We start from the raw sequence: 27,264 nt of genomic DNA, 5'->3' as shown, positions 1-27,264 counted from the left end.
TGAGTCTACTCCCCTCTGCTGTGTGGTGAGTGGTGAGGTGAACTGGGAGGAGCCTGCCCACAGCCAATGCCATTCGTGCTGGGAGCTGCATAGAGAGTTCCCAGGATGTACTGACAGTGAGGGGAGCAGGACCTTCCGTGGCTCCAAATAGGTGGGAGGGGGGAGATAATAGACCATATAGTGCAGTAAGTCTTATCACAAATGTATTCACATTAACAGCCAGCAAATATTATGTGTATATTATAAATAAAAACAAATTGCTTATCTGAGTTGGAATATATCCAAAGATCACCAGAGAGGAGGAAGTAAACATAGAAACATAGAATTTGACTGCAAATAAGAACCACTTGGCCCATCTAGTCTGCCCTTTTTCTTTTCTTTTTTTACCATATTTTTAGCTCAATCCTTATTTGATCCTTATTTCTTTGTAAGAATATCCTTATGTCTATCCCATGCATGTTTAAATTGCTCTACTGTCTTAGCCTCTACCACCTCTGATGGTAAGCTATTCCGCTTGTCCACTACCCTTTCTGTGAAGTAATTTTTCCACAAATTTCCCCTGAACCTCCCCCCCTCCAGTCTCAGTGCATGTCCTCGTGTCCTGTTGTTTCTCTTCATTTGGAGAATGTTTCCCTCCTGGACTTTGTTAAAATGCTTGATATATTTGAACGTTTCTATCATGTCCCAGCTTTCCCTTCTCTGCTCCAAACTTTACATATTGAGATATTTTAGTCTTTCTGGGTATGTATTGTGATGTAGACCATGCACCATTTTAGTTGCCCTTCTCTGTACAGTCTCTAATTAATGTATTAATATCCTTTTAAAGATATGACCTCTAGAATTGAACACAGTATTCTAGATGAGGCCGTGCCAATGACCTATACAGTGGCATTATTACTTCTTTCTTTCTGCTGCTGATTCCTCTCCCAATGCAGCCAAGCATCTGACTTGACTTCCTCATTGCTTTGTTACATTGCTTACCTGCCTTTAAGTCACCTGAAATAGTGACTCCTAGATCCCTTTCCTCCTCAGTAGTTTCCAGTATAGTGCCATTAATACTATATTTAGCCTTTGGATTTTTGAGACCCAAGTGCATGATTTTGCATTTTTTGGCATTAAACTGTAAATGCCACACTCTTGACCATTCCTCTAGTCTACCTAGATCCTCAATCATTTGTTTTACCCCACCTGGTGTGTCTACCCTGTTGCATACCTTTGTGTCATTTGCAAAATGGCATACTTTCCCTTTAATACCATTTGCAATGTCATTAATAAAGATATTAAAAAGCACTGGTCCAAGTACAGATCCCTGGGGTACTCCACTGGTAACATTTCCCTCCTGTGAATGCACTCCATTTACCACAACTCTCTGTTTTCTATCCTTCAACCAAGATCTTATCCATTCAACATTCCTAGTATCCTAACCCAAGCTTCCAAGTTTATTTAGCAGTCTGCAATGTGGAACAGTGTCAAAATCCTTACTAAAGTCTAGATAAGCTATATCCATGGCTCCACCTTTATCCATCACTTTAGTCACACAGTCAAAAAAGTTAATAAGATTTGTTTGACATGATTTCCCCCCTGTTTGGGATCCTGTAAATTGCTGGATTTTAGATAATCTACAACTCTTTCTTTAAAAAGTGTTTCCATCAATTTCCGTACTACTGACGTAAGAAGAAGAACTAGTGCCGGTGCAGCCGGTGCATTGTGCCGAGGCCCAGCGCAGTGATGGGGCCCTCACCGCCGGCATTATAATGAGTCACAATGACTCTTTCCAACGCCAGCATTACACTTCCCGCCGCCAGCGCACCAGAGCCAGAGGTAACACTGCCGCTACACACAGTCTTTGGTCAGGTCCCGGCCGGACTGAGGGAGCCCGGAGGAGGGGGCGCTTGGAGAGGCCACTCTCAGCTCCTCTCCCCAAGACTCAATGATGGTACCTGTGCTGACTGGTAGAGGGGGATAGGAGGGTGCGGTCTGCACCCTGGTGTCACCTTCTGAGGTGGTGACCTCAAGTGCCTCACTCACACACGTCCTCCGCACTCTCGCTGCACTACCCCACTGATACAAAGAACCGCAATGACGTGTGTGTCGTATCCCCTTCATGTTGACACTATGAGCAGCGCAGCTCATCCCATGCTGCCGCCAGCTGGGTCTAGGTCCATTATTCTCTCTCCTCCCAGTATGCAAATTGTGGTGTCATTACCTGCGTGATGTCATCACCCCCGCCAGGAGCTGACCTGCATTCTTGGATGAGCGCTGTTAATAGAGGAGCTGCGCACCTTATGCTGCTAGCTGAATTATTGACGTTTGGAATGGAGTTTGCAGCTGAGGGCAATTGGATTGTGAGTATTGAGGGGTGACACCATAAGTTACTGCACCACGTGATATCAACTCTAGTGATACCTCTGCACACACACACTCTCTCACATCTCCTGATCGTCCCCGCCACCGAAATTCCATTGAAGGAAAGCAGAGGCACTGGGCATCTCCATGCGCAGCAGCAGCTACCACTGACACCAGGCGAGGTAGAGAAAAAAATAACACAAAAGTATTACAAGTGGCAATTGCTGCTCAGCCTCTCTCTCACTCTCTCCCTCCCTCGGCTCTCTCTCTCACTCCCTGCCCACTCTCTTTCTCAGTCGTGGTCTCTCTCTCAGATTCTCTCTCTCCCTTACCTCCCCCTCTCTCCCTTCCTCGCCCCCCTCTCTCTTGTCTCTCTCTCTCTCCCTCTCTCTCTTGGCACTCTCTCTGGCACGCTCGCTTTCTCCATCTGCCCTCTCTCTCTCCATTTGCCCCCTCTACTCCTCTCTCTCCCTTGTCTCTATCTTGGTCCTCTCTCTCCCTCCCTTTTCTGCTCACCCTCCATCTCTCTCTCCCTCCCTTCTCTCTTCCTCCCTCCTTTCTCTCTCTTCCTTTATCTCCCCCCCCCCCTTGTTTCTCTCTCTAGCTCTTCCGCTCCCCCTTCATCTCCCTCTCTTCCTTCTACTGTCCCCCTTCCCTTCTCTCCCCTCTCTCTCCATCTTCCCTCGTTCTATGTCTTCCTCTCTCTCTTTTCATCTCTCCCCTCCCTCCCTCTCTCTCCATCTCCCTTTCTCTCTGTCTCTCTTTCTCTCTCCATCTACCTCTCTCTCCCTTCGTCTCCCCATCTCTCTTTCTCTCCTTCCAACTTCCTGTCTTTCCCTCCATCTCCTTGTCTCTCTCTTTCTCCATCTATCCCTCTCTCTCTGCCCTCTGCAAGCTCCGTCTTTATCTCTCTCTCCGTCTTCCTCTATCTCTCCATCTTCCTCTATTTCTCTGTCCCCATCTCTCTGTCTTCCTCTCTCTCCATATTCTTCTCTTTCTCTCTCTCTCTGTCTTCTTCTCTATCTTTCTGTCTTCCCCTCTCTCTCCATCTGATCTCTCTCTTTCTCCCTCCCTCTCCATCTCTGTTTTCCTCCTTCCATCTCCTCTCTCTCTCTCTCTCTCTCCATCTCCCCTTCTCTCACACCTTCTACTGCACTCTCTCCTCCCCCACCCCCCCTCTCTCCACCCCCTTTCTCTCATCTTCCCCCCCCTCTCTCTCTCTCTCTCTCTCTCTCTCTGCCACCCCTCCCACCTCTCTCTCCATTCCCCAACTCTCTCCATCTTCCTCTCTCTCCCTCTCTCTCTCCATCTTCCTCTCTCTCCCTTTGTCTTCCTCTCTCTCTCCATCTTCCTCTCTCTCCTTCTTCCTCTCGCTCTCTCTCCGTATCCTCTCTCCCTTCGCCTCCTCTCAAACTGTCTCCCCTTTCTCTCTTTCTCAATCTCCCCCCTCTCTCTCTGTCTCCCCCACTCTGCCCCTTCTCTCTCTCTCTCTCTCTCTCTCTCTCTCTCTCTCTCTCTCTCTCTCTCTCCATCTTCCTGTCTCTTTGTCTTCAGCTCTCTCTCGCCATCTCCACTTTCTCTCTCCCTCCGTCTCCCCATCAGTCTTTTTCTCTCCTTCCGTCTCCCCATCTCTCTCTCTCTCTCTCTCTCTCTCTCTCTCTCTCTCTCTCTCTCCTCCCTCTCCTCTTTCTTGATATAATTCCTCTTCTATCACTTTAGCAAATTGTTCCATTAGCATTGTCTTTCCTCAGCTCTAATGTTAATATTGCGTGTTTTGTTTCTGCCTGTTTAGCCCACTGATACTTTCCCATCATGTCCCAGTGAACCCTTTTAAACTAATTTACTCCCTTTACTCTCTCCCACAGAGACCTCTCTCTGCTTTTTCTATTCACCTTCTCCCAGTCACCCCCTCCCTCTCCCTGTCACCCACTGCATCTCCCTCTCACCCTCTTCTGTCACCGTTTTCCTGTCACCCATTGCCTCTACCTTTCACCTACTTATTTTGTCTCTCTGTCAGTCTTTCCACCTCACCCTCTGCCTCATCCCTGTCACCCTGTACCTCTACCTGTCATCCACTGCCATGTTGCATATTGTGAACTTGGGGTGGGGTGGGGTGGAGGAGCGGGGCCCAAAGCATAGTTTTGCACCTGGCTCACCACTTACAAGTTCTGTGACTGGAAGAAGTCTCCAATATAGAAATATCCCCCATATATATAGGAGCATTAATATAAATGGCACTCCAGGACTTTTAAACAGTCAAATGACAATTGAATAAATTGAAACGTTAGACTGCATCTTCACTGGTTAAAAGCCCCTTAGTGCTGTCCACATTGAGGGTTGCTGTTAATAAGTAATGAGAAGGGCACCTGATATTGCACATGAAGAGTGTGCCCAACAAATGAAAGTACAATGATCGCTAAAGTGATCACTTTACATTTACAACATGTCAGGAACGTGCTCCTGTTGAAGCCCTTGTCGCAGGATGTGCTGAATGATAAACCCAGGAGGTATAGTATATAATGTCTTATTGCTGTCAATAATAAGGACATTTGGGAGGTAGGCATCGCTGAACAGAAGCATAAAAATTGGCGACGGTGGAGTTTTTGGGGTGCTTTAGCCTAGAGCACTCAGAGCGCTTAATCAGACCGTCTCTGTGCATTAAAAAACAATCCTTCTTTATCTTTGTACTGCAGCATGATGCTTATTTCTCCCACACCCGACCTAGTTGGGCTCTTCTGCCTTATCATCTGTTACAGCATAGCACACTGTTTACTCATACAGTGCCCAACCTTACCAGACCCACTCACATACAGGATTATCCTGCAGCTTGTTACAATCACTGTTCAACAGGAATAAAGTCCAATTTGGTCACGGATGTGAGTGCTTCACTAAGCCACGGGAGAGGTAATATGAACAGTATATGGGGTTAAACACTTTTGGCGCTACAGGATATTAGTTCCAAGAAAAAAGTGCATGAATATTTTTTAAGTGTATTTATTTTATCAATATTTTTATTTATGTTTATGTATACAATAAATGGATAGTTTTATATTGTTACAATAGCTGTCTAACATATGGTGTCTATCTATTGACTGTCTAACTAGACACTGTCTATCTATCAACCCACACCCTTTCCCGGGTGTGGGTTGATAGATAGACAGTGTCTAGTTAGACAGTCAATAGATAGACACCATATGTTAGACAGACATTAGGTTGACAGGGTCAAAAGGTCAACATGAAAAAGGTAGACAGTACAAAAAGTCGACAGGGTCAAAAGGTTGACATGAAAATGGTCGACACAAAAAAGGTAGACACCATGTTTGTTTTTTCCATTTTGTGGTTTGTGTGGATAGTTTTGTCATCTGGGACCCCCAATTGTAGAAAGCCATATTCTCGTGGGACTTGCTTCGCTCGCCATGCTTTGGGTCGGTGGCTCGCTGCGCTCGCCACAAGGTTTATAACCAACTCTTTGCCGACATGGATAGAGAAGGTATGAAATAGTCCAAGAACATGTTAAATAAAATAAAAAAATGTCTATCTTTTTTATGTTGACCATTTCCTTGTCGCCCTTTTGACCCTGTCGACCTTTTGACCTTGTCGACCTTTTGTACTGTCTACCTTTTCCATGTCGACCTTTTGACCCTGTCGACCTAATGTCTGTCTAACATATAGTGTCTATCTATTGACTGTCTAACTAGACACTGTCTATCTATCAACCGGATACCGAGGGGAAATAATCAGACAAGGGGGTAAGAGTTGGAAATAACTCCTGTGTACATTGCTCAAAAGAAGCAAGCACCTATATGCAGAGCGGGATCCGGTCTGAAGATCGACAGTATCTAGGTCGACAATGTTTAGGTCGACCACTATAGGTCGACAGTCACTAGGTCGACATGGATGGAAGGTCGACAGGGTTTCTAGGTCGACAAGTGCTAGGTCGACAGGTCTAAAGGTCGACATGAGTTTTTCAAAAAAAATTTTTTTTTTTTTTTTTTTCATACTTAACGATCCACGTGGACTACGATTGGAACGGTAATCTGTGCCGAGCGAAGCGGTAGCGGAGCAAAGGCACCATGCCTGAAGCATGGCGAGCGAAGCGAGCCATGCGAGGGGACGCGGTGCACTAATTTGGGATCCCGGTTTCGAAGAAAACGACACCAAAAAAAAAAATCCTCATGTCGACCTTTAGACCTGTCGACCTAGCACATGTCAACCTAGAAACCCTGTCGACCTTCCATCCATGTCGACCTAGTGACTGTCGACCTATAGTGATCGACCTAAACATTGTCGACCTAGATACTGTCGATTTGATGAACCACACCCATGCAGAGCATGGTCAGTGCGAATTCATGCAAGATATGCTCTGCAATTCTTATCAAATCCAAAATCTTTCAGGGGTGCAAAAATGTAAAAGCCACATCAACTTAAAACATACTACCACTTTACCACCACTCTATCTTTAAGTGAAGCTTTTATCTTAAAAAAACTGCTCAGTTTTGACTAGAGTCAGATTTTATCTATGGGCTGCGGCCCCCCCACCCCAGTAAAATCTGCCACTGCAGTGAGTCAACTGCTGTCCGTGACTGCACTGCCTACACTGTGACTGGCAGTGAATTCCTATTTGAAGTCCTACCTGCCAGTAACCTGCAGCTGATGTAGTCCATAGAGGCCGAGGGTTGGCGCATGCGCAGTCATGCTGCCGCTTGTGCGCATATGCCAGTGCCGGCACCTGTCAGCTCCATTGCACAGGTGCTGGAACAAGGCCAACGGCAGGGTATCTCCTCCTCTGGACCAGGCAGCAATGTCCAGCGGCCACTGGTTTTGACTCATTTGTGGCTTAAATGAGTTATGAGCTTGGGTGAGGCAGGATGTACTAAAGGGAAAATGCATCCAGAAATTTGGCCGCATTTCCCATATGTCCCAAGCTCCAGAAAGCGATACATTCTGGGGCTTTGTCCCAGTAGTTAATGCCATCTTTATGTAGCGTTACACGACAGACGCTTATGGGCTTCTTTTCGCATTGTACCTGAGAGGGATCCAATCAGATCCCTCCCAGCACCCCCCGTAGCATAACACATCACTCTGCGCATGCGCAGAAGGATTCCCGGGTCCTAAACTCTGAAGTTCTTCTATCATCAAAAATTCCTGATAAGTGCCAGCACCAGGGGTAATTGTCCTCTGATACTGTGTCTGCAATCCGTTCACATTACAGCACACAGTTCCCAGCATAACATAGAGTACACTATGTGTATACTACGCTATACACTGAAGTGAATGGGTGCTCTCCCATTCAGGGAGCCGCTTGCTATGCGTACGCACGCAGCATGCCATACTGCATATGCATTGCAGTGCCGCTACAGAACACTTCTATACGCAGTGACACCATAGCGGGACAAATCTGTAGCTGCAGTAAATTACCCTGGCTAATTGAATCCCCCCTGTATGTCTTATGTAACTATTATCTATCTATACTGTATATTATACAAACACGCAAATAAGTGCTTCTCTCAAAGCAGTTGCATAATGTAAACACAGTGCACTAACACAAACTGTATACTTAATACACCAACAGAGTCATGCAATTCACAGATCTGGTTTAATGGGACTTATTCTGAGTAAGACGCAAAGCAAAAAAGAGGAGTAACTTTGCACCTGCACAAACCATGTTATAATGCAAGGGATGCAAATACATTTATTATTTCTCATACGTCCCAGAAGATGCTGGGGTCCACTTCATGACCATGGGGTATAGACGGTTCCGCAGGAGCCATGGGCACTCTTAATACTTTTCAATGGGTGTGAACTTGCTCCTCCCTCTATGCCCCTCCTCCAGACCTCAGTTTTAGAAATGTGCCCAGGCAGACTGGATGCACTCTGAGGAGCTCTACTGAGTTTCTCTGAAAAGACTTATGTTAGGTTTTTTATTTTCAGGGAGAACTGCTGGCAACATACTCCCTGCTTCGTGGGACTGAGGGGGCAGAAGTAGGAACCAACTTCCTGAAGAGTTTCATGGCTCTGCTTCTAGCTGACAGGACACCATTAGCTCCTGAAGGGTACTGAACGCTAGCCGTGTCTAGATGCTCACTCCCACAGCACGCCGTCACCCCCCTCGCAGAGCCAGAAGTCAGAAGACAGGTGAGTAGAAGAAGACAGATCTTCTATCAAGAAAAGTGACGGCTGAGGCACAGTGCGGCTGGCAGGAGTGCAGTGCGCCATTGCTGCCCACACACACAGGTACTGCAGGGTGCAGGCCGCGGGGGCGCCCTGGGCAGCAAAAATACCTATAAACTGGCAAAAAGGGGACATAAGATACCTCTGGCACAGCCCTACCCCTGCCAGTATAAATATTATAAAAGATTACTGAGTGAAAAACACGCCATTGCGGGGGGCGGAGCTTCTTCCTGAGGCAGCCAGCACGCTGCTCAGCGCCATTTCCTCTCTCTCCTCAGGCTGCAGAGACAACGCTGGTCCTTTCCTCCACTTCTGACTACAAGTATCAGGGTGAAAATAAGGGGGGGCACAAGCGTTTTTGGTGCATTACAAGTGTGAATTACTGTGTAAAAAGTGCTGTTGTCTGTGGGCATTCTGTGTTCACAGGCATTAGATACTGGCGCTGGGGTTGTGAGCTGGCTGCTCCTAAAATGTGTCCCTCTGACAGATTTTACTGTGGGTCTGTCCCATATAAGTCCCAGTGTGTCTGTGGGGGTGTTGTACACGTGTGTGACATGTCTGAGGCAGGGAGTTCCTCCCCGGAGGAAGCCATTTTAGAGACACAGAGTTGTAATGTGGTGGCGCTGCCGACACACCAAGAGCCTGCATGGGTGAAAGAAATACATGATAGTATGCATCATATCAATAGGAGATTAGATAAGTCTGAATCTCATGCTGAGTGCTGGAGAAAATCTGTGGAAGATGTGATTTTTCAGGGCTCTGTTCTTCCATCTGCAGGCGACCCCTCTGGGTCACATAAGAGACCATGGCCCTCATTCCGAGTTGTTCGCTCGTTATTTTTCTTCGCATCGGTGCGATTTTCCGCTAACCGCGCATGCGCAATGTTCGCACTGCGGCTGCGTCAAGTAAATTTGCTAAGAAGTTTGGTATTTTACTCACGGCATTACGAGGTTTTTTCTTCGTTCTGGTAATCGGAGCGTGATTGACAGGAAGTGGGTGTTTCTGGGCAGAAACTGACCGTTTTATGGGTGTGTGTGAAAAAACGCTGCCGTTTCTGGGAAAAACGCGGGAGTGGCTGGAGAAACGGGGGAGTGTCTGGGCGAACGCTGGGTGTGTTTGTGACGTCAAACCAGGAACGAAACTGACTGAACTGATCGCAGTGGCAGAGTAAGTGTCGAGCTACTCAGAAACTGCTAAGAAATTTCTATTCACAATTTTGAGAATCTTTCGTTCGCAATTCTGCTAAGCTAAGATTCACTCCCAGTAGGCGGCGGCTTAGCGTGTGCAATGCTGCTAAAAGCAGCTTGCGAGCGAACAACTCGGAATGAGGGCCCATTTGCGAATATTGTGAATGCTGATACCGACACGGACACTGATTCTTTTGTCGACGATAGTGACTCCAGAGAAATAGATCATAAATTGGCAAAAAATATACAATATATGATTATAGCTATAAGGGAAGTTTTGGAAATCACGGAGGCCACTCCTGTACCTCTTTATTTCTATAAAGAAAAGAAATCCAAACTCACTTTCCCTCCTTCCCACGAGCTAAATACTCTCTTTGAATGGATGTGGGTGAATCCTGAAAAGAAATTTCGTATTCCCAAGAGGATTCAAATAGCTTACCCTTTCCCAGCAGTGGACAGGAAAAAATGGGAGTCACCCCCTGTGTTAGACAGTGCACTATCCAGGTTGACAAAGAAGGTAATTCTCCCTGCACCTGGTACGGCTTCACTAAAAGAGCCGGCAGACCGAAAGATGAAAACTACATTGAAATCCATTTATGTTGCCAATGGTACGCTGCTCAGGCCCACTATTGCCTGCGCGTGGGTGAGTCGCACTATTGAAAAATGGTCAGAAAGCGTGTCATCAGAAATTGACACGATTGATAAAGATGAGATACTCCTTAAGTTAGGGAATATCAAAGACGCTGCCGCATACATGCTAGAAGCCAGGGACGTGCAGTCAGGGGAGGCAGGGGAGGCAGTGCCTCCCCTGCGATCAATGATTAAAATAATACAAAGAAGATACTTATGATACATTCTGTGTCATATGTATCTTCTTCAGCCTTTATATTAGTTAAATCATTATTATCCTTTTAAAAAACACTTTTAAAAGGGTTTCGGAGGCACTGCTCTCGGTGCCTCCCGCTGTTTGTGTTAAAGGGCCGGAAGCGGGGGGCGGGGCCGAGCATCGAGCAGAGAAACCCCATTGAAAAAATCCCTGTAAGCGGCACATAGTACAAGTGCCGCTTTGACAGGGGCGTGCTTTCAGCCCATATGAAAGCACGCCCCTGTCACTTAGTCAGGTTGCTGATTGGTCAGTGCTCGATTTGGGGAGGGGGGCACCAAGGAACATACCCCCTGTCATTTAGTGACTATGTGGCCGTCCCCGCTTGCCTGTCCCCTAGCCCATCCCGCAGCCTGTCCCCCTGCACAATGGCAGATGCGCTGCCGGACCAGGGAAGTGTATTCAGGGACAGTTCCAGAGTAACTACCATAGGTGCAGGGGAAGCGGCTGCTACGGGGCCTAAGATGCCTGTGGGTCCCGCCGCTCCCCTGCACCCGTCACACCGCTGCAACTGATTACTTTTTTTTTTATGATTTACTCGGCTCCCGCCCCATCCCACTACGTTCCCACTCCGCCACTGCAGCTCCGCCGCTCACCTCCAGCAGATCAGGCCGGAAGCCCCGGCGCACATAGGAGTGCAGTAGAAATAGCCCGGCCTCTCATGAAACATGTGCGGTCAGGTTGCGCGGCGCTCTTCCTCTCCTTCATACTCTCCACCAGCAGCTGCATGATTCTGTGTGCTGCCAGTGTTCCACGGACGGGGAGTGCACCGTGATCATGCGGCCAGTTCCCGGTGGCGGTGAAGCTTTTGCTTATTACCTGCGGAGCCCCCCCCCCAGCTGCAAAGTACAGGAGAAGCCCTGGGAGCCATCATTGGAGTCCATGGGAGACTGTCGGATCACAGCCCGGTGGAGAACCTGGACGCAGGTACCCACAGGTGTCACAGGTGGGTGCAGTGCAGCTACAGGGGTAGAGGTAATGGGAGTCGCATTCCGTTGCTTAGATCGGAGGGGTGAGGGGGGGGGGGGGGGGGGGGCGAGTAAGTCCCCAAGGCAGGTCCCCAAGGCGTCACTCGCTGTCACCCGCTGCTGTCACCCTTTCCCTGACGTCACTCCCTGTCACCGGCTTCTGTCACCCTCTCCCAGGCATCACTCTCTGTCACCCGCTGCTGTCACCCTCTCCCTGGCGTCACTCCCAGTCACCCGCTGCTGTCACTCCCTCCCTGGCATCACTCCCTCTCACCCTCTGCTGTCACCCTCTCACTGGCGTCACTCCCTGTCACCCGCTGCTGTCACCCTCTCCCTGGCGTCACTCCCTGTCACCCTCTCCCTGGCGTCACTCGCTGTCACCCTCTCACTGGCATCACTCCCTATCACCCTCTCTCTGGCATCACTCCCTGTCACTCGCTGCTGTCACTCCCTCCCTGGCGTCACTCCCTGTCACCCTCTGCTGTCACCCTCTCACTGGCGTCACTCCCTTTCACCCGCTGCTATCACCCTCTCACTGGCGTCACTCCCTGTCACTTGCTGCTGTCACCCTTTCTCTGGCGTCACTCCCTGTCACTTGCTGCTGTCACTCCCTCCCTGGCGTCACTCCCTGTCACCCTCTCACTGGCGTCACTCCCTGTCACCCGCTGCTTTCACCCTCTCCCTGGCGTCACTCCCTGTCACCTGCTGCTGTTACCCTTTCCCTGGCGTCACTCCCTGTCACCGGCTTCTGTCACCCTCTCCCAGGCATTACTCCCTGTCACCCGCTGCTCTCACCCTCTCCCTGGCGTCACTCCCAGTCACCCGCTGCTGTCACCCTCTCCCTGGTGTCACTCCCTCTCACCCGCTGCTGTCACCATCTCCGTGGCGTCATACCCTGGCATCACTCCCTGTCACCCACTGCTGTCACCCTCTCACTGGCGTCACTCCCTGTCACCCTCTCCCTGGCGTCACTCCCTGTCATCCGCTCCCTGGCATCACTCCCTGTCACCCGCTGCTGTCACACTCTCCCTGGCGTCACTCCCTGTCACCCGCTGCTGTCACCCTCTCCCTGGCGTCACACTCTTCCTGTCACCTTCTCACTGGTGTCACCCTCTACCTGTCACAGACTGCTGTTACCCTCTCCGTGTCGTCACCCTCTCCCAGTCACCTTCTCCCTGACATCACCATCTCTCTATCACCCACTGCTGTCACCCTCTCACCTCTCGCCCACTGCTGTCATCTTCTACCTGGCGTCACCCTCTTTTGTTGTCCAGGACTTCCATTAACTTAATAGCGCAACAACAAAATTGCATTCATGTCCTCCTCCCACTCCCTTCCCAGTCCCAAACACTAATATTTATTTTATAAAAATGTACAAAATATTAGCCGCCTGCTCATCACAAGTTTTATGAGCAGGCAGGCTGCGGGCATTGACAGTGACGGTATTGGACTGAGATGCGAATTAGTGGCGGGGGGCCTGGGCAGTTGATGGTGGGCGATTTTGTAAGCCATTGGCGGGGGTGGTGGCCATTAGTGGCAGGGGTAGCGGGGTTCAGGGATGGCGGTAGTAGCGGGCATTGGCTCAGGGGCAGTAGCGGCATTGGTTCCGCGGTGGTAGGTGTAGTTGGCAGGACTCGGCAGACATTATGGCTGCAGTGCCTCACCAGCCACTGACCTCACCGCACGCCACTGCTAGAAGCAATGAAAGATATTGGACTCTTGAGTTCACAAGCAGCTACCATGACAGTATCGGCTCGGCGGGCGTTGTGGATTCGCCAGTGGAACGCAGATGCAGATTCCAAAAGAAACATGGCGGCTCTCCCATATAAAGGTGAGGCCTTATTTGGCAAAGGACTGGATGCGTTAGTCTCAGCGGCTGCCGCAGGTAAGTCAACATTTTTGCCCTCTGCGCCTGCACCGGCAAAAAAGACCTATCACCCACACATGCAGTCCTTTCGGCCCAATAAATACAAAAAAGCGAGAGGTTCCCCCTTCTTTGCTGGTAGGGGAAGGGGAAAGGGAAAGAAGTCCACAGCGGCTTCAAGTTCCCAGGAGCAGAAGTCTACCCCTACTTCTGCCAATCTTCAGCATGACGCTGGGGCTCCCTTGCGGGAGGCCGCTCGGGTGGGAGCACGTCTCAAACTGTTCAGCCAAGGTGGGATTCTGTCTAGCCTGGATCCCTAGGTGTTGCAAATCGTATCCCAGGGATACAAGCTGGAGTTTCAAGATGTTCCCCCATGCCGATTTTTCAAATCGACCTTGCCAGCTTCTCCTCCAGACAGAGAAGCAGTAACAGCGGCAATCCAAAAATTATGTCACGATCAGGTCATATTCCTGGTACCTGTGTCACAACAAGGGAAGGGGTTTTATTCAAGCCTCTTTGTAGTTCCGAAGCCGGACGGCTCGGTCAGACCAATCCTAAACCTGAAAAATCTGAATTTCTACTTGAAACGTTTCAAGTTAAAAATGGAATCACTGAGAGCAGTGATTTCCAGTCTGGAGGAGGGGGACTACATGGTGTCTGTAGACATAAAGGATGCTTACCTGCATGTTCCCATTTGCCCTCCTCACCAGGCCTACCTGAGATTCGCGGTTCAGGATTGCCATTACCAATTCCAGACGTTACCTTTCGGTCTCTCCATGGCGCTGAGGGTATTCACCAAGGTGATGGCGGAGATGATGGTTCTTCTGCGTCAAAAAGGAGTCAATATAATTCCTTATCTAGACGATCTCCTGATAAAGGCGAGATCCAGGGAGCAGTTGTTACAAAACATCACACTCTCCCTGTCAATACTCCAACAACACGGTTGGATCATAAATTATCCAAAGTCACAATTGGAACCGACGACAAGGTTGTCTGTTCTCGGGATGATCCTGGACACGGAAGTTCAGAGAGTATTTCTTCTGGTGGAAAAGGCTCTGGAAATCCAGAAACTGGTAGAACAGATATTGAAACCATCCAGGGTGTCGATCCATCAGTGCATTCGGTTGTTGGGGAAGATGGTGGCGGCCTACGAGGCCATACAGTTTGGCAGGTTCCATGCCAGAGTGTTCCAGTGGGACCTGTTGGACAAGTTGTCGGGTTCCCACCTACATATGCACCGAAAGATAATCCTGTCGACAAAAAACAGGATTTCGCTCCTGTGGTGGCTACACAAATCTCACCTACTAGAGGGACGCAGGTTCGGGATCCAGGACTGGCTCCTGGTAACCACGGATGCACGTCTCCGAGGCTGGGGAGCTGTCACTCAAGGAGAAAGCTTCCAAGGACGATGGTCAAGTCAGGAAGCCTGCCTTCACATAAACGTGCTGGAACTGAGAGCCATTTACAACGGCCTTCAACAAGCGGTACATCTTCTTTAAGATCATCTCGTGCAGATCCAGTCGGACAATGTAACAGCAGTCGCGTACATAAACAGGCAGGGCGGAACGAAAAGCAGGGCGGCAATGGCAGAGGTGACGAAGATCCTCCTCTGGGCAGAAAGTCATCTAAAAGCTCTGTCGGCAATATTCATTCCGGGAGTAGACAACTGGGAAGCAGACATGATCTCCATCCAGGAGAGTGGGGCCTCCACCAAGAAGTCTTCACAGAGGTGACAAGTCTTTGGGGAGTTCCTCAAGTAGACATGATGGCATCTCATCTCAACAAGAAGCTTCAGATAAACTGTTCCAGGTCGAGAGACCCTCAAGCGATAGCGGTGGATGCGCTAGTGGCCCAGTGGGTTTTCCCATCATATATGTCTTTCCTCCACTTCCGCTGATCCCAAAAGTGCTCAGGATCATAAGAAGAACAAGAGTTCGAGCAATCTTCATTGCCCCAGACTGGCCAAGGAGGGCTTAGTACCCAGATCTTCAGGAGCTGCTCATAGAAAATCCTTGGCATCTTCCTCTTCGCGAGGACATGTTACATCAGGGGCCGTGCATGTATCAAGACTTACCGTGCCTACGTTTGATGGCATGGCTGTTGAGTGCCAGATCCTAGCCTGAAAGGGTATTCCCAAGGAAGTCATCCCCACTCTTATTCAGGCCAGGGAGGGAGTATCGTCGAAACATTACCACCGTATTTGGAGAAAGTATGTATCTTGGTGTGAATCCAAGAAGGCTCCTACGGAAGAGTTTCACTTGAGACGTTTTCTCCATTTTCTACAGGCTGGTGTGGAGGCGGGCCTCAGATTGGGATCAATCAAGGTCCAGATTTCAGCCTTGTCAGTGTTCTTCCAGAAACAATTTGCCTCTCTTCCAGAGGTTCAGACCTTCGTGAAAGGGGTTCTGCACATCCAGCCTCCATTTGTGCCTCCGGTGGCACCAGGGGACCTTAATGTGGTGTTGCAGTTCCTCCAATATGACTGGTTTGAGCCTCTACAAGAGATAGAGTTGAAGTTTCTCACTTGGAAAGTGGTGATGCTTTTGACATTGGCATCCGCATGGCGGGTGTCTGAGTTGGGGGCCTAGTCTCACAAGAGCCCTTACCTAATCTTCCATGAAGATAGGGCAGAGTTGCGAACTCGTCAACATTTTCTTCCAAAGGTGGTTTCTTCTTTCCACATAAACCAGCCCATTGTGGCGCAAGTAGTTACTGACACGTTCACCGAGTCAAAGACTCTAGATGTGGTTAGGGCTTTGAAAATTTATGTCGCTAGAACAGCTCGTATACGGAAAACAGAGTCGTTGTTTGTCCTGTATGCTCCCAATGAAATTGGGTGTCCTGCTTCCAAGCAGACTATTGCGCGTTGGATCAGAAGCACAATTCAGCACGCTCATACTACGGCTGGATTGCTGTTACCGACGTTGGTGAAGGCCCATTCCACTAGGAAGGTGGGCTCATCCTGGGCGGCTGCCCGGGGTGTCTCGGCATTGCAGCTTTGCCGAGCAGCTACTTGGTCGGGGTCAAACACATTTGCAAAATTCTACAAGTTTGACAACTTGGCCGATGAAGACCTCAAGTTCGGTCAATCGGTGCTGCAGGGTCATCCGCACTCTACCGCCCGTACTGGAGCTTTGGTATAAACCCCATGCTCATGAAGTGGACCCCAGCATCCTCTGGGACGTATGAGAAAACAGGATTTTGAAACCTACCGGTAAATCCTTTTCTCCTAGTCCGTAGAGGATGCTGGGCGCCCGTCCCAGTGCGTACTTTACCTGCAGTTTCGTTATTAGTGTTACACAAGTTGTGTTATCTTAGTTCAGCATGTTGCTGCAATTGGTTCATGCCTGTTGGCGTGTGTTATGTTGAATGCCATGTTGTGAGGCATGGTTGAGGTGTGAGCTGGTATGAATCTCACTAGTATTAAAGTAAATCCTTTCCTCGAAATGTCCGTCTCCCTGGGCACAGTTTCTATAACTGAGGTCTGGAGGAGGGGCATAGAGGAAGGAGCCAGTTCACACCCATTGAAAAGTCTAGCAGAACCGTCTATACCCCATGGTCATGAAGTGGACCCCAGAATCCTCTACGGACTAGGAGAAAAGGATTTACCGGTAGGTATCAAAATCCAGTTTTTTTGCATGCAGGGTAAATGTGGGCTGCTTTCGCATGTAGTCCACCACTACTGGACAGCTTTATTTTTACACTGCAATTTAAATTTGCCCCACCCAAATCTAAATCTTTCTGCACATTATAAATCTGTACCACCTGCAGAGTAACATGGTTTTACCAAGGTGTAAAGTTACTTGCTTTTTTACTGAATTAGCAACAGTGGGGGTCATTCTGAGTTGATCATAGCTGTGCAAAATTTAGCACAGCTACGATCATCTTTCCTGACATGCGGGGGGACGCCCAGCACGGGGCTAGTCGGCCCCGCATGTCAGTCCGGCCGGCCCACCTCGCAGAAGTGCAAAGGCATCGCACAACGGCGATGCCTTTGCACTTCAGGAGTAGCACCCGGCCAGCGCAGCTTTAGCGAGCTGGCCGGGAGCTACTCCTCGCTCCCTGGCCCGCAGCGGCTGCGTATGATGTCATGCAGCCGCTGCGGCCCGCCCCACGTTCGGTCCGGCCACGCCTGCATTGGCCGGACCGTGCCTACGAAACGGCGGCCAAACGCTGCCGTTTCGTCCCCTCCCGTCCATCGATCACCTCTGCCTGTCAATCGGGCAGAGGCGATCGCTGTCCTGCTACGGCCGTCTGCCGTCCCGCATGCGCCGGCGCACAAAGGCGCCGGCGCATGCGCAGCAGGGACCCGTTCACTCTGCTGCGTGAAAACCCCAGTGTGTTGATACTCCTCCAATAGCTAAAGGTTAGTTAATACACAATTTTATCTTTCTTGTGCAGCAAACTGCCACTCGCAGTCTAACTATTTCCTACATTATCTGTCTGGCCCAGCATGTTGCAATTTAATACCTTACATTGTAGCAGGCACTCAGGGTCATACTTGCCCACTTTTGAAAAATCATTTCAGGGAGATTGTGAAAATAACACCTATCAGCGCTGACGTGTACTGCTACATCTGAGAGGCGTGTCATGAACATGACTTACATACAAGTGTAAATGAGCCTCAAAGTTAGTAAGCTCTACTAGTCTAAGTGGCCACAAGAAAACCAGCTTTCCATTTTGTGAATTGTATATAGAGAGACATAAATGGGTCAGCATTAGGAGGGATTGCTGACTCCAGAAGTGCCATAGGGGAAGCCAGGGGTATCCCCAGGTAAGCTGGCTCTCAGATGCTGTAGGTGCCATTACCATGTGGCCTTACACTGGGAATTTAACCCAGATATATTTGTAACTATTTATGGGGTGGGTGTGGGGTGCGGTGGCCCCTGTGTCGGTATGGCTGGGCTGCTTCAGGTCGGCACACCCTAACACTTTATTAACACTTATTATTTTTCCTATCACTTTGTATATATTATTTTAATCACACCACTTACATAGCACTTCTGTGCTTCTTATTAACCCCTATTAATTTTCACCTGTGTGCTGACCTGGGGTGGCCGACCTGTGCCGACATCGTGGGGTCCTGCACCCCAGGCCCATACCTAGTATTAGGGACCCCCAGTGACGGAGAAGCCTTGTCGATCGGCCTGGGGGCTTAACCCTATATCTGCAGATATACGCAACTAAGATCTCCGTATAATCTGACTATTATTATGTAGTAATATTATTCACTCGGTGTGCATTAGAGAACACAGTTTTTTTCCTACACAGAATTACCCCTCCCCTTTTAGCACCTGAGTGACATTACAATCTGATTGAGCAGCTTTCCATTTTGTGAATTGTATATAGAGAGGCATAAATGGGTCAGCATTAGGAGGGATTGCTGACTCCAGAAGTGCCATAGGGGAAGCCAGGGGTATCCCCAGGTAAGCTGGCTCTCAGATGCTGTAGGTGCCATTACCATGTGGCCTTACACTGGGAATTTAACCCAGATATATTTGTAATTATTTATGGGGTGGGTGTGGGGTGCGGTGGCCCCTGTGTCGGTATGGCTGGGCTGCTTCAGGTCGGCACACCCTAACACTTTATTAACACTTATTATTTTTCCTATCACTTTGTATATATTATTTTAATCACACCACTTACATAGCACTTCTGTGCTTCTTATTAACCCCTATTAATTTTCACCTGTGTGCTGACCTGGGGTGGCCGACCTGTGCCGACATCGTGGGGTCCTGCACCCCAGGCCCATACCTAGTATTAGGGACCCCCAGTGACGGAGAAGCCTTGTCGATCGGCCTGGGGGCTTAACCCTATATCTGCAGATATACGCAACTAAGATCTCCGTATAATCTGACTATTATTATGTAGTAATATTATTCACTCGGTGTGCATTAGGGAACACAGTTTTTTTCCTACACAGAATTACCCCTCCCCTTTTAGCACCTGAGTGACATTACAATCTGATTGAGCAGCTTTCCATTTTGTGAATTGTATATAGAGAGGCATAAATGGGTCAGCATTAGGAGGGATTGCTGACTCCAGAAGTGCCATAGGGGAAGCCAGGGGTATCCCCAGGTAAGCTGGCTCTCAGATGCTGTAGGTGCCATTACCATGTGGCCTTACACTGGGAATTTAACCCAGATATATTTGTAATTATTTATGGGGTGGGTGTGTGGTGCGGTGGCCCCTGTGTCGGTATGGCTGGGCTGCTTCAGGTCGGCACACCCTAACACTTTATTAACACTTATTATTTTTCCTATCACTTTGTATATATTATTTTAATCACACCACTTACATAGCACTTCTGTGCTTCTTATTAACCCCTATTAATTTTCACCTGTGTGCTGACCTGGGGTGGCCGACCTGTGCCGACATCGTGGGGTCCTGCACCCCAGGCCCATACCTAGTATTAGGGACCCCCAGTGACGGAGAAGCCTTGTCGATCGGCCTGGGGGCTTAACCCTATATCTGCAGATATACGCAACCAAGATCTCCGTATAATCTGACTATTATTATGTAGTAATATTATTCACTCGGTGTGCATTAGGGAACACAGTTTTTTTCCTACACAGAATTACCCCTCCCCTTTTAGCACCTGAGTGACATTACAATCTGATTGAGCAGCTTTCCATTTTGTGAATTAAAATGAATGTAGCCAGGGCTGTTTCTAGCCAATTTGGCTCCCAGTGCGAGATTTAAAAATGCGCCCCCCCCATGATATAAAAAAATGCCCCCCCCCACACACAAACACACCTAGATCAAAAAAAACATGCACGCGCACCCGGCAAGGGGGCGTGGCCTCATCTAAATGGGTGTGGCCTCATTTAAATGGGCATGGCCTCGTCTGAAAGGACTACCTCACAATCCAGTTTTTGACCCTGCTCCAACAGAACACGACCACCACAGGAAAAAAAAATTCTACCATATTAAGCCCCACACAGTAATGCCCCCTGCACCATATTATGCCACACACCGCAATGCCCTTGATACATTAAATCCCCACACTACGGCAGGCAATAGTCCCCATTTCACACATTACGGCAGGTGTCCCCATTTTACACATTGAGAGAGAGAGAGAGAATACTTACAGAGGCGATTACCGCTCTTCGGCCCGCCTCACTAGTCGCTCCTCGCGCCGGCCTTTCCCTCTTCCTAACTTTTAAGTTTCGCGGAGTGACGGGGTTGCGTCGTGACGTAACGGCGCAACCGCGTCATTCCGTGAAACTCCGCCCCCCGAGCGGGTTACTCAGGGAGAAATAGGAGGGGGAAGCAGGGAGCCACAGTTAGTGCCGCGGCGGGCGCCCAGTGCAGTTGCACTGCTCGCCTGCCCCAAGAAACGGCCCTGAATGTAGTCATTGTGACTTATAACCATCCTTGCCTACCTGACCCTCTCCATGAGGGAGAAAATGCTCTGTTCCTGGACTTTCCTGGTAATGTATGATTGCCATCACCTGTGGTGAAACACCTTTCTTATAAATTAACTAGCTCACCACAGGTGATGGCAATCATACATTACCAGGAAAGTCCAGGAACAGAGCATTTTCTCCCTCATGGAGAGGGTCAGGTAGGCAAGTATGCTTATGACCAATGCAGGGAAATGGCACTGATGATCCCATCTGAATGTATGTATCTCTGATTTTTTTTTCCCCCCCAAGAATGTAACAACTGTATAATGTATAACTGTATAATCAGGGGGAGTGATGGACTATTCATCGAGTCAAGGAGATTGCTGCTATTTCAGGGAGTCTCCTGCAGAATGCGGGAGGGTAGGCTAATATGCTCTTGGTGCAAGGTTTCTCGACACCCTAGGCCAGTGGTTCTCAAACTGTGTGCGTGGCACCCTTATGGCAGGCAGAGTCCCCTTTTTACACATTATGGCAGCAGAGACCCTGTTTTTACACATTAGGCATGCAGGCTACTCTGTTTACACATTACGACAGCAGAGTCCCCCTTTTTACACGTAAGGCAGGCAGAGCAACATTTTTACACATAATGGCAGGTAGAGTCCTCCTTTTTTACACATTACAGCAGTGTGCCTCATTATTATGCTATAGTGCACCACTTTTATGCCACACAGTCACAGAGCCAAAATAATTTGCCACACACTGCCCCATTATTATGGCACACAGTGCCCACAATATGCCACATTAGTCTCACCTGTGTTGAACTTGCACACGGGCTCCAACCTCCTGATGACATACTCCCTTGGGTGCATACAGCACAGCCTTTGGCACCCCTAAGTGTAGTCACAGTTACATTTACACTTAAAGGTCTTGAGAGCTAGGAGGTGGAGCTCTAATACCCCGCTTCCATTGATAACAGTTGCCACTGGAGAGAGCCGATCCTCTAATCACGAGATCCCTGTAAGGACAGCCTGACAGAGAGTACCTGGGAAAGCCATGGTTGGAGCATTGAGAGGAGGGGGAGGAGCTAGGAGGAGAGGGGATTGTGACCAATCCTTTCCCTCCGTCTGAACCATTGCTGCACTGACAGCAGCACTGCGCCGTTATGTATGTACTGTATGGTGGTCCGTGGAGTAGGTTAAGGCGGCGGTATATAAAGTGTCATTGTGACTCATTATAATGCCGCCAGCTATGGGCCCCAGCGTATTGCACTGCAGCTGCGGAAGGCGGGTGTCAGTGTGTGAGCGAGCGGCAGTAGGGGTGGTGCTGCCAGCTGGTGCGCCCACAGTGCATATGCGCTGTGGTCAAGGCACCATTGGCACACACCTAGTTACGGCCCTGGCTCTGATTGTGAATTACACATCAGCCAGGCAGCATTCTCTACATGCCTCCCAGCCTGCAGCCAGACAGTGAATGGCTGTCAGCATGCTGATTAGTGAATGGCTGGAGCTATCCACCAATCAGAGTGCTGACAGCCATTCACTGTAATGAAACATGTGGAGAGACAGTGCAGGACTGCAGGAGGAGCAATTTATGATTTTATTTTCCATTTATGCCTTTGAATGGCTGGGTAGGTGCCCCAGTGCATTGCTTTTCCAGGGCCTACAATGCTGTTAAGCTGGCCCTGGGGAGTGCCATAATGATGTCATTTGCTATTTCCCCCTCCAAACTGACAAACTGCATTCCCCCTCTGGGAACTCCTGAAGTGGAGTAGGAAAAACATATATGTAAGCACACTCTAGAGAATGTTTTATTCAAATGTTTGACACAAGGAATATGAAAAGCTATTTCATTTGATTCAGAATAACCATTCCTTTGGCCTGTATGAAGGTATGCAGTCATTACTGCAACAACAGTACCAAATAATACAACTAAATAGTTCCACACCTCCTTCATAGAATGGGTGATGTCTGAGTTGACTAACAATCCAAAAAGCCCTTTCTTTATTCCACACAGCGATGTATGCTACATGCAATGATGATGTTAATTTGGCATAAAATATCTGTGTTATGGGTGGTTCTAAATATTGGTGTTAAGGGTGGTTCCTCATTAAAATGTCCCTATTAGCCTTAAGCCTTTTACAACTAACTTTTTTTGTTGTTGTTGTTTTCAGGAAGTTTTAGGGTTAAACAAAACCGCCAGTGACATGGTATGAGACATGAGTTTTTTAAAGAGAAGGGGACTTTCAATTTCACTTGTGGCTCAGCCGTCAAGCTATCAATAATGGCATCTGCTGGTCTGCAGGAGGAGCTGAGCTGCTCCATCTGTCTGAACATTTACACAGATCCTGTAACGCTGAGATGTGGACATAACTTCTGCCGGGTCTGTATTGGGTGTGCACTGGATACGCAAGAGGGGTCTGGAGTTTATACCTGTCCTGACTGCAGAGAAACATTTCAGAAGCGTCCGATACTGTACAGATCTATAGCGCTGCGTAACATAGCAGACCATTTCCATTCCACTCAGACAGAACAGACCGAGACTGGAATTTTTTGTACTCACTGCACTCAATCTTCTGTGCCTGCTGTTAAATTCTGTCTGCTGTGTAAAGTGTCCCTATGTCATAAACACTTGAGAGTACACAGCAAATCAGCAGAACATGCCCTAACTGACCCCATCACTTTTCTGGAGAACAAACAATGTTCAATTCACAAGAAAATTCTGGAGTATTACTGCACTGAAGACAAGGCTTGCATTTGTGTCACCTGTTCCCTGGCTAGAGACCACAAAGGACACAGCGTGGAGCCGTTAGATGGAGCTTTTGAAAAGAAGAAGCATAAGCTGAGACAACTTCGGGAGAAATTGACTTCAAAGAGAGAGGAGACTGAGAAAGGAGTCCAGAATCTACAGGTACACAGGAGAGAGGTGCAGGAGAAAGCAGCGGGTGTAACAGATAGAGTCGCTGCCCTGTTTAACAACACCAGGAAGCAACTAGAAAGGCTAGAGAAGACAACCCAGAGTGAGATCTCCAGCTGGGAAAAGAACATTTCACTATCAGTCTCTAATCTAATCCAGCAGCTGGAAATGAAGAAGGATGGTTTGTATAGTAAAATACTTTACATTGATGAACTGTGCAACCTGAAAGATGCAATATCTGTCTTACAAGAGCAGGAGTCAGACAGTGGTGACTTTTGGAATGCCAAGGATGGAGAAAATGCGGACAGAGAGGGACACGATAACAAAGTTCTTGATGTAAGTGATCTGGATAAAGGGATCTCAGAGGCATTACACTCAGGTTTATCTGAAATTATAAAAGGTGTAAAAAGAGGGATCAATTTGCTGGAGCCAGCAGACATAGTACTGGACATAAACACAGCTGGTAATTATATACATATATCAGATGACTTGAAAACTGCAACACAGTTACAACTAAACCAGAATCGCTCCGAAATCAAAGACAGATTTCAATGCAATCAGGTTTTAAGTACCAGGAGTTTTGCATCAGGACAACATTACTGGGAAGTAGAGACCAGTAGATCAGGGAACCTAAGAGTAGGGATGTGTTATCCCAGTATAGACAGGAAGGGATATCAGGCATGGATTGGCGATAATAAGAAGTCATGGTGTTTGCGCAGGTGGCATAATAATGACAGTAATCAGTATTCTGTGATGCATGACAGTAAAGTCACCCAGTTACCTACCAAGTTTTCTTTTCCTAAACTTAGAGTCTATCTTGACTATGAGGCAGGGCAGTTGTCCTTTTATGAACTAGGTGGCCCAGTCAGACACTTATACACCTTCAATGCTACCTTCACTGAGCCCCTTCATGCTGCACTCTGCATATGGAGAGATGGCTTTATAAAGATATGTGGCTAAGAATCAGGAGCTACCAGAAATTACAGTCATGTAGTATAATCTGCTCAAAGAATAGTAACTCTACAGAGGATTCTAGTTGGGTGCCGGCATGTCACATGACCGACACCGACATTCCGACAATGAAAATGCCGACAGGGGATGGGGTAATTATTTTACATGTCCCCTCCCCTAATCCTAACCCTCCTGGAGTGGCAGCAGGGTTAAGATTCGTGGGGTGGCGGCTAGGGCTAAAACTCTGGTGGGGGTGGCTAGGGCTAAAACTCAGGGGTTGACAGATAACCACCCCTCCTCTAGTGCCTAACCCTAAACCCTTACCCCCCCTCCCCCGGGCCCTAACCCTAACAGTCACCATAATACTTACCTTTGGGATGTTGGAGGTCAGTGTTCGGTGCCAGGATACCGAATGGTGTCAGGATTCTGGCGTCAGTCACATGACTGCTGGCATCCCGACTGCCGGGATGCTAACTGCATCCCTCCTAGTTATCATAGGCAAAACCCCTCAATGTAGAGCGTTTACCTATTTATCAAAGTCCTCTTCTTTTCATGGCATTAGCTGGGGCACCTACAGGAAAAAAATGCTTAATTATTAAAATAAAGCATTTTTTTTCTGCGTTTTCTGTTTTTTTTGTGCCGCATCACTGAGCTGCTCCGGTGCCCCTTTTATTTTTTCATTTTCTATAGATGCAATGAGCAGTGATAAAATGTGTTCAATTTATGCTTAAAAATAGATGACCTTCAAGTGGACTTCTAACTACAGCAGTGTTTCAAACCTTGGTCCTCAGAGCACACTAACAGTCCAAGTGTTAAGGCTAGCCTTATTTGAGCACAGGTGACTTATTTAGTACCTCAGTTAAAGTTTGATTTATCCATCTATGCTCAAGTTGGGAAACACTGAACTAGAGGAAGTTTTATAAGCCATAACAATAGTATACTGCACACATAATTGGATTGTATGTAGTTTTTTTTCCCCTCCCCCGTCCTCTAAAATTCATTCATAATTATTTTCAGTTTAATCCCACGCTCACTTTACATTGGTTTGGGCCTACTCAGAGCACACATCTCAGTAATCTTGTTCGGGATCCGGTCTCTAGGTCGACAGTAACTAGGTCAACACTATCTAGGTCAACCACTATTGGTCGACAGTAACTAGGTCAACAGGGTCTCTAGGTCGACATGTTCTAGGCCGACAGGTCAAAAGGTCGACATGAGTTTGTCACAATTTTTTTCTTTTTTTGAACCTTTTCATACTTAACGATCCACGTGGACTACAATTGGGAATGGTAACCTGTGCCGAACGCAGCGGTAGCCCACTAACTGTGGTTCCCGGTCACTCTACAAAGAAAACAACCCACAAAAAATGCATGTCGACCTTTTGACCTGTCGACCTAGAACATGTCAACCAAGAGACCCTGTCGACCTAGCATCCCTGTCGACCTAGTTACTGTTGACCAATAGTGGTCAACCTAGACACTGTCGACCTAGTTACTATCTACCTTCCACACCACACCCTCTTGTTCTGCCCTATGGCATCGCAGCATCCCTGTAATTACAGACTAAATTCTCATTTTGTTACAACCAAAGATGAGACAAAACAAATTATAATAATTTGTGTGAATATAATTCAGTGTGATTGTGTGTTATGAATAAGAGATTTTTGCTAAACGTATAAGCAGTTTACAAATATAAACAACATACTGACTCATTTTTGTTGTTGTTGCTGTAACCGCTGTTCATCCCATAGTTTGATATGTGTGTATGTACTTATAATCAATTAAAAATGTACTCTATACATTATATACCTGATCAGACTTTGTATTACTGAGTGTGATTTATTAAACACTGAGGTGACTGTAACTCATATGGACTACTATGATGTGACTGTGGGGTATATTTACTAAAAGTCGATTTGGGTCGATTTTGATCGATTTTTGGTGGATGTTTGGATGATTTTTTGATCGATTTTGTGTTTCAGGGTTTAAATCACACATTTACTAACAGATCATTTTTGACATCCTTTTAAAAAATATATGTCAAAATTCTTCTGCAAGGAAATGTGCGATTTATGGGTATATTTACTAAACGTCAATCTGGGTCGATTTATAGTTGACGTTTGGTCGATGTTTGATCAATGTTTTATCGATTTTGAATTTCAGGGTCTAAATTTATATCCCACTATTACTAACAAATTACTTTTGAAATTTTTTTTTAAACAATGTCAAAAATCATCTGTTAGTAAATGTGTGATTTAGACAAGAAACATGAAATTAGAGATGAGCGCCGGAAATTTTTCGGGTTTTGTGTTTTGGTTTTGGGTTCGGTTCCGCGGCCGTGTTTTGGGTTCGACCGCGTTTTGGCAAAACCTCACCGAATTTTTTTTGTCGGATTCGGGTGTGTTTTGGATTCGGGTGTTTTTTTCCAAAAAACCTAAAAAACAGCTTAAATCATAGAATTTGGCGGTCATTTTGATCCCAAAGTATTATTAACCTCAAAAACCATAATTTCCACTCATTTTCAGTCTATTCTGAATACCTCACACCTCACAATATTATTTTTAGTCCTAAAATTTGCACCGAGGTCGCTGTGTGAGTAAGATAAGCGACCCTAGTGGCCGACACAAACACCG

The 27,264-nt window shown here is 47.7% G+C and overlaps 1 protein-coding gene across 1 annotated transcript; it reads left to right on the top strand.

Moving 5' to 3' along the window:
* Nucleotides 1-5,139: 5,139 nt before the first annotated feature.
* Nucleotides 5,140-26,437, top strand: LOC135056142 (E3 ubiquitin/ISG15 ligase TRIM25-like). Its single transcript, XM_063960950.1, has 2 exons — nt 5,140-5,250; nt 22,939-26,437. Exon 2 carries the CDS (start codon nt 22,977-22,979, stop codon nt 24,639-24,641), a length of 1,665 nt encoding a protein of 554 aa, XP_063817020.1. The 5' UTR covers nt 5,140-5,250; nt 22,939-22,976; the 3' UTR covers nt 24,642-26,437.
* The last annotated feature ends 827 nt before the right edge of the window (nt 26,438-27,264 follow it).

The sequence above is a fragment of the Pseudophryne corroboree genome, chromosome 3, assembly GCF_028390025.1.
Source record: "Pseudophryne corroboree isolate aPseCor3 chromosome 3, aPseCor3.hap2, whole genome shotgun sequence".
NCBI classification, from domain to species: Eukaryota; Metazoa; Chordata; class Amphibia; order Anura; family Myobatrachidae; genus Pseudophryne; species Pseudophryne corroboree.
Note: the sequence above shows the minus strand (reverse complement) of the source record. Positions and strands in the feature narration are given on the sequence as shown.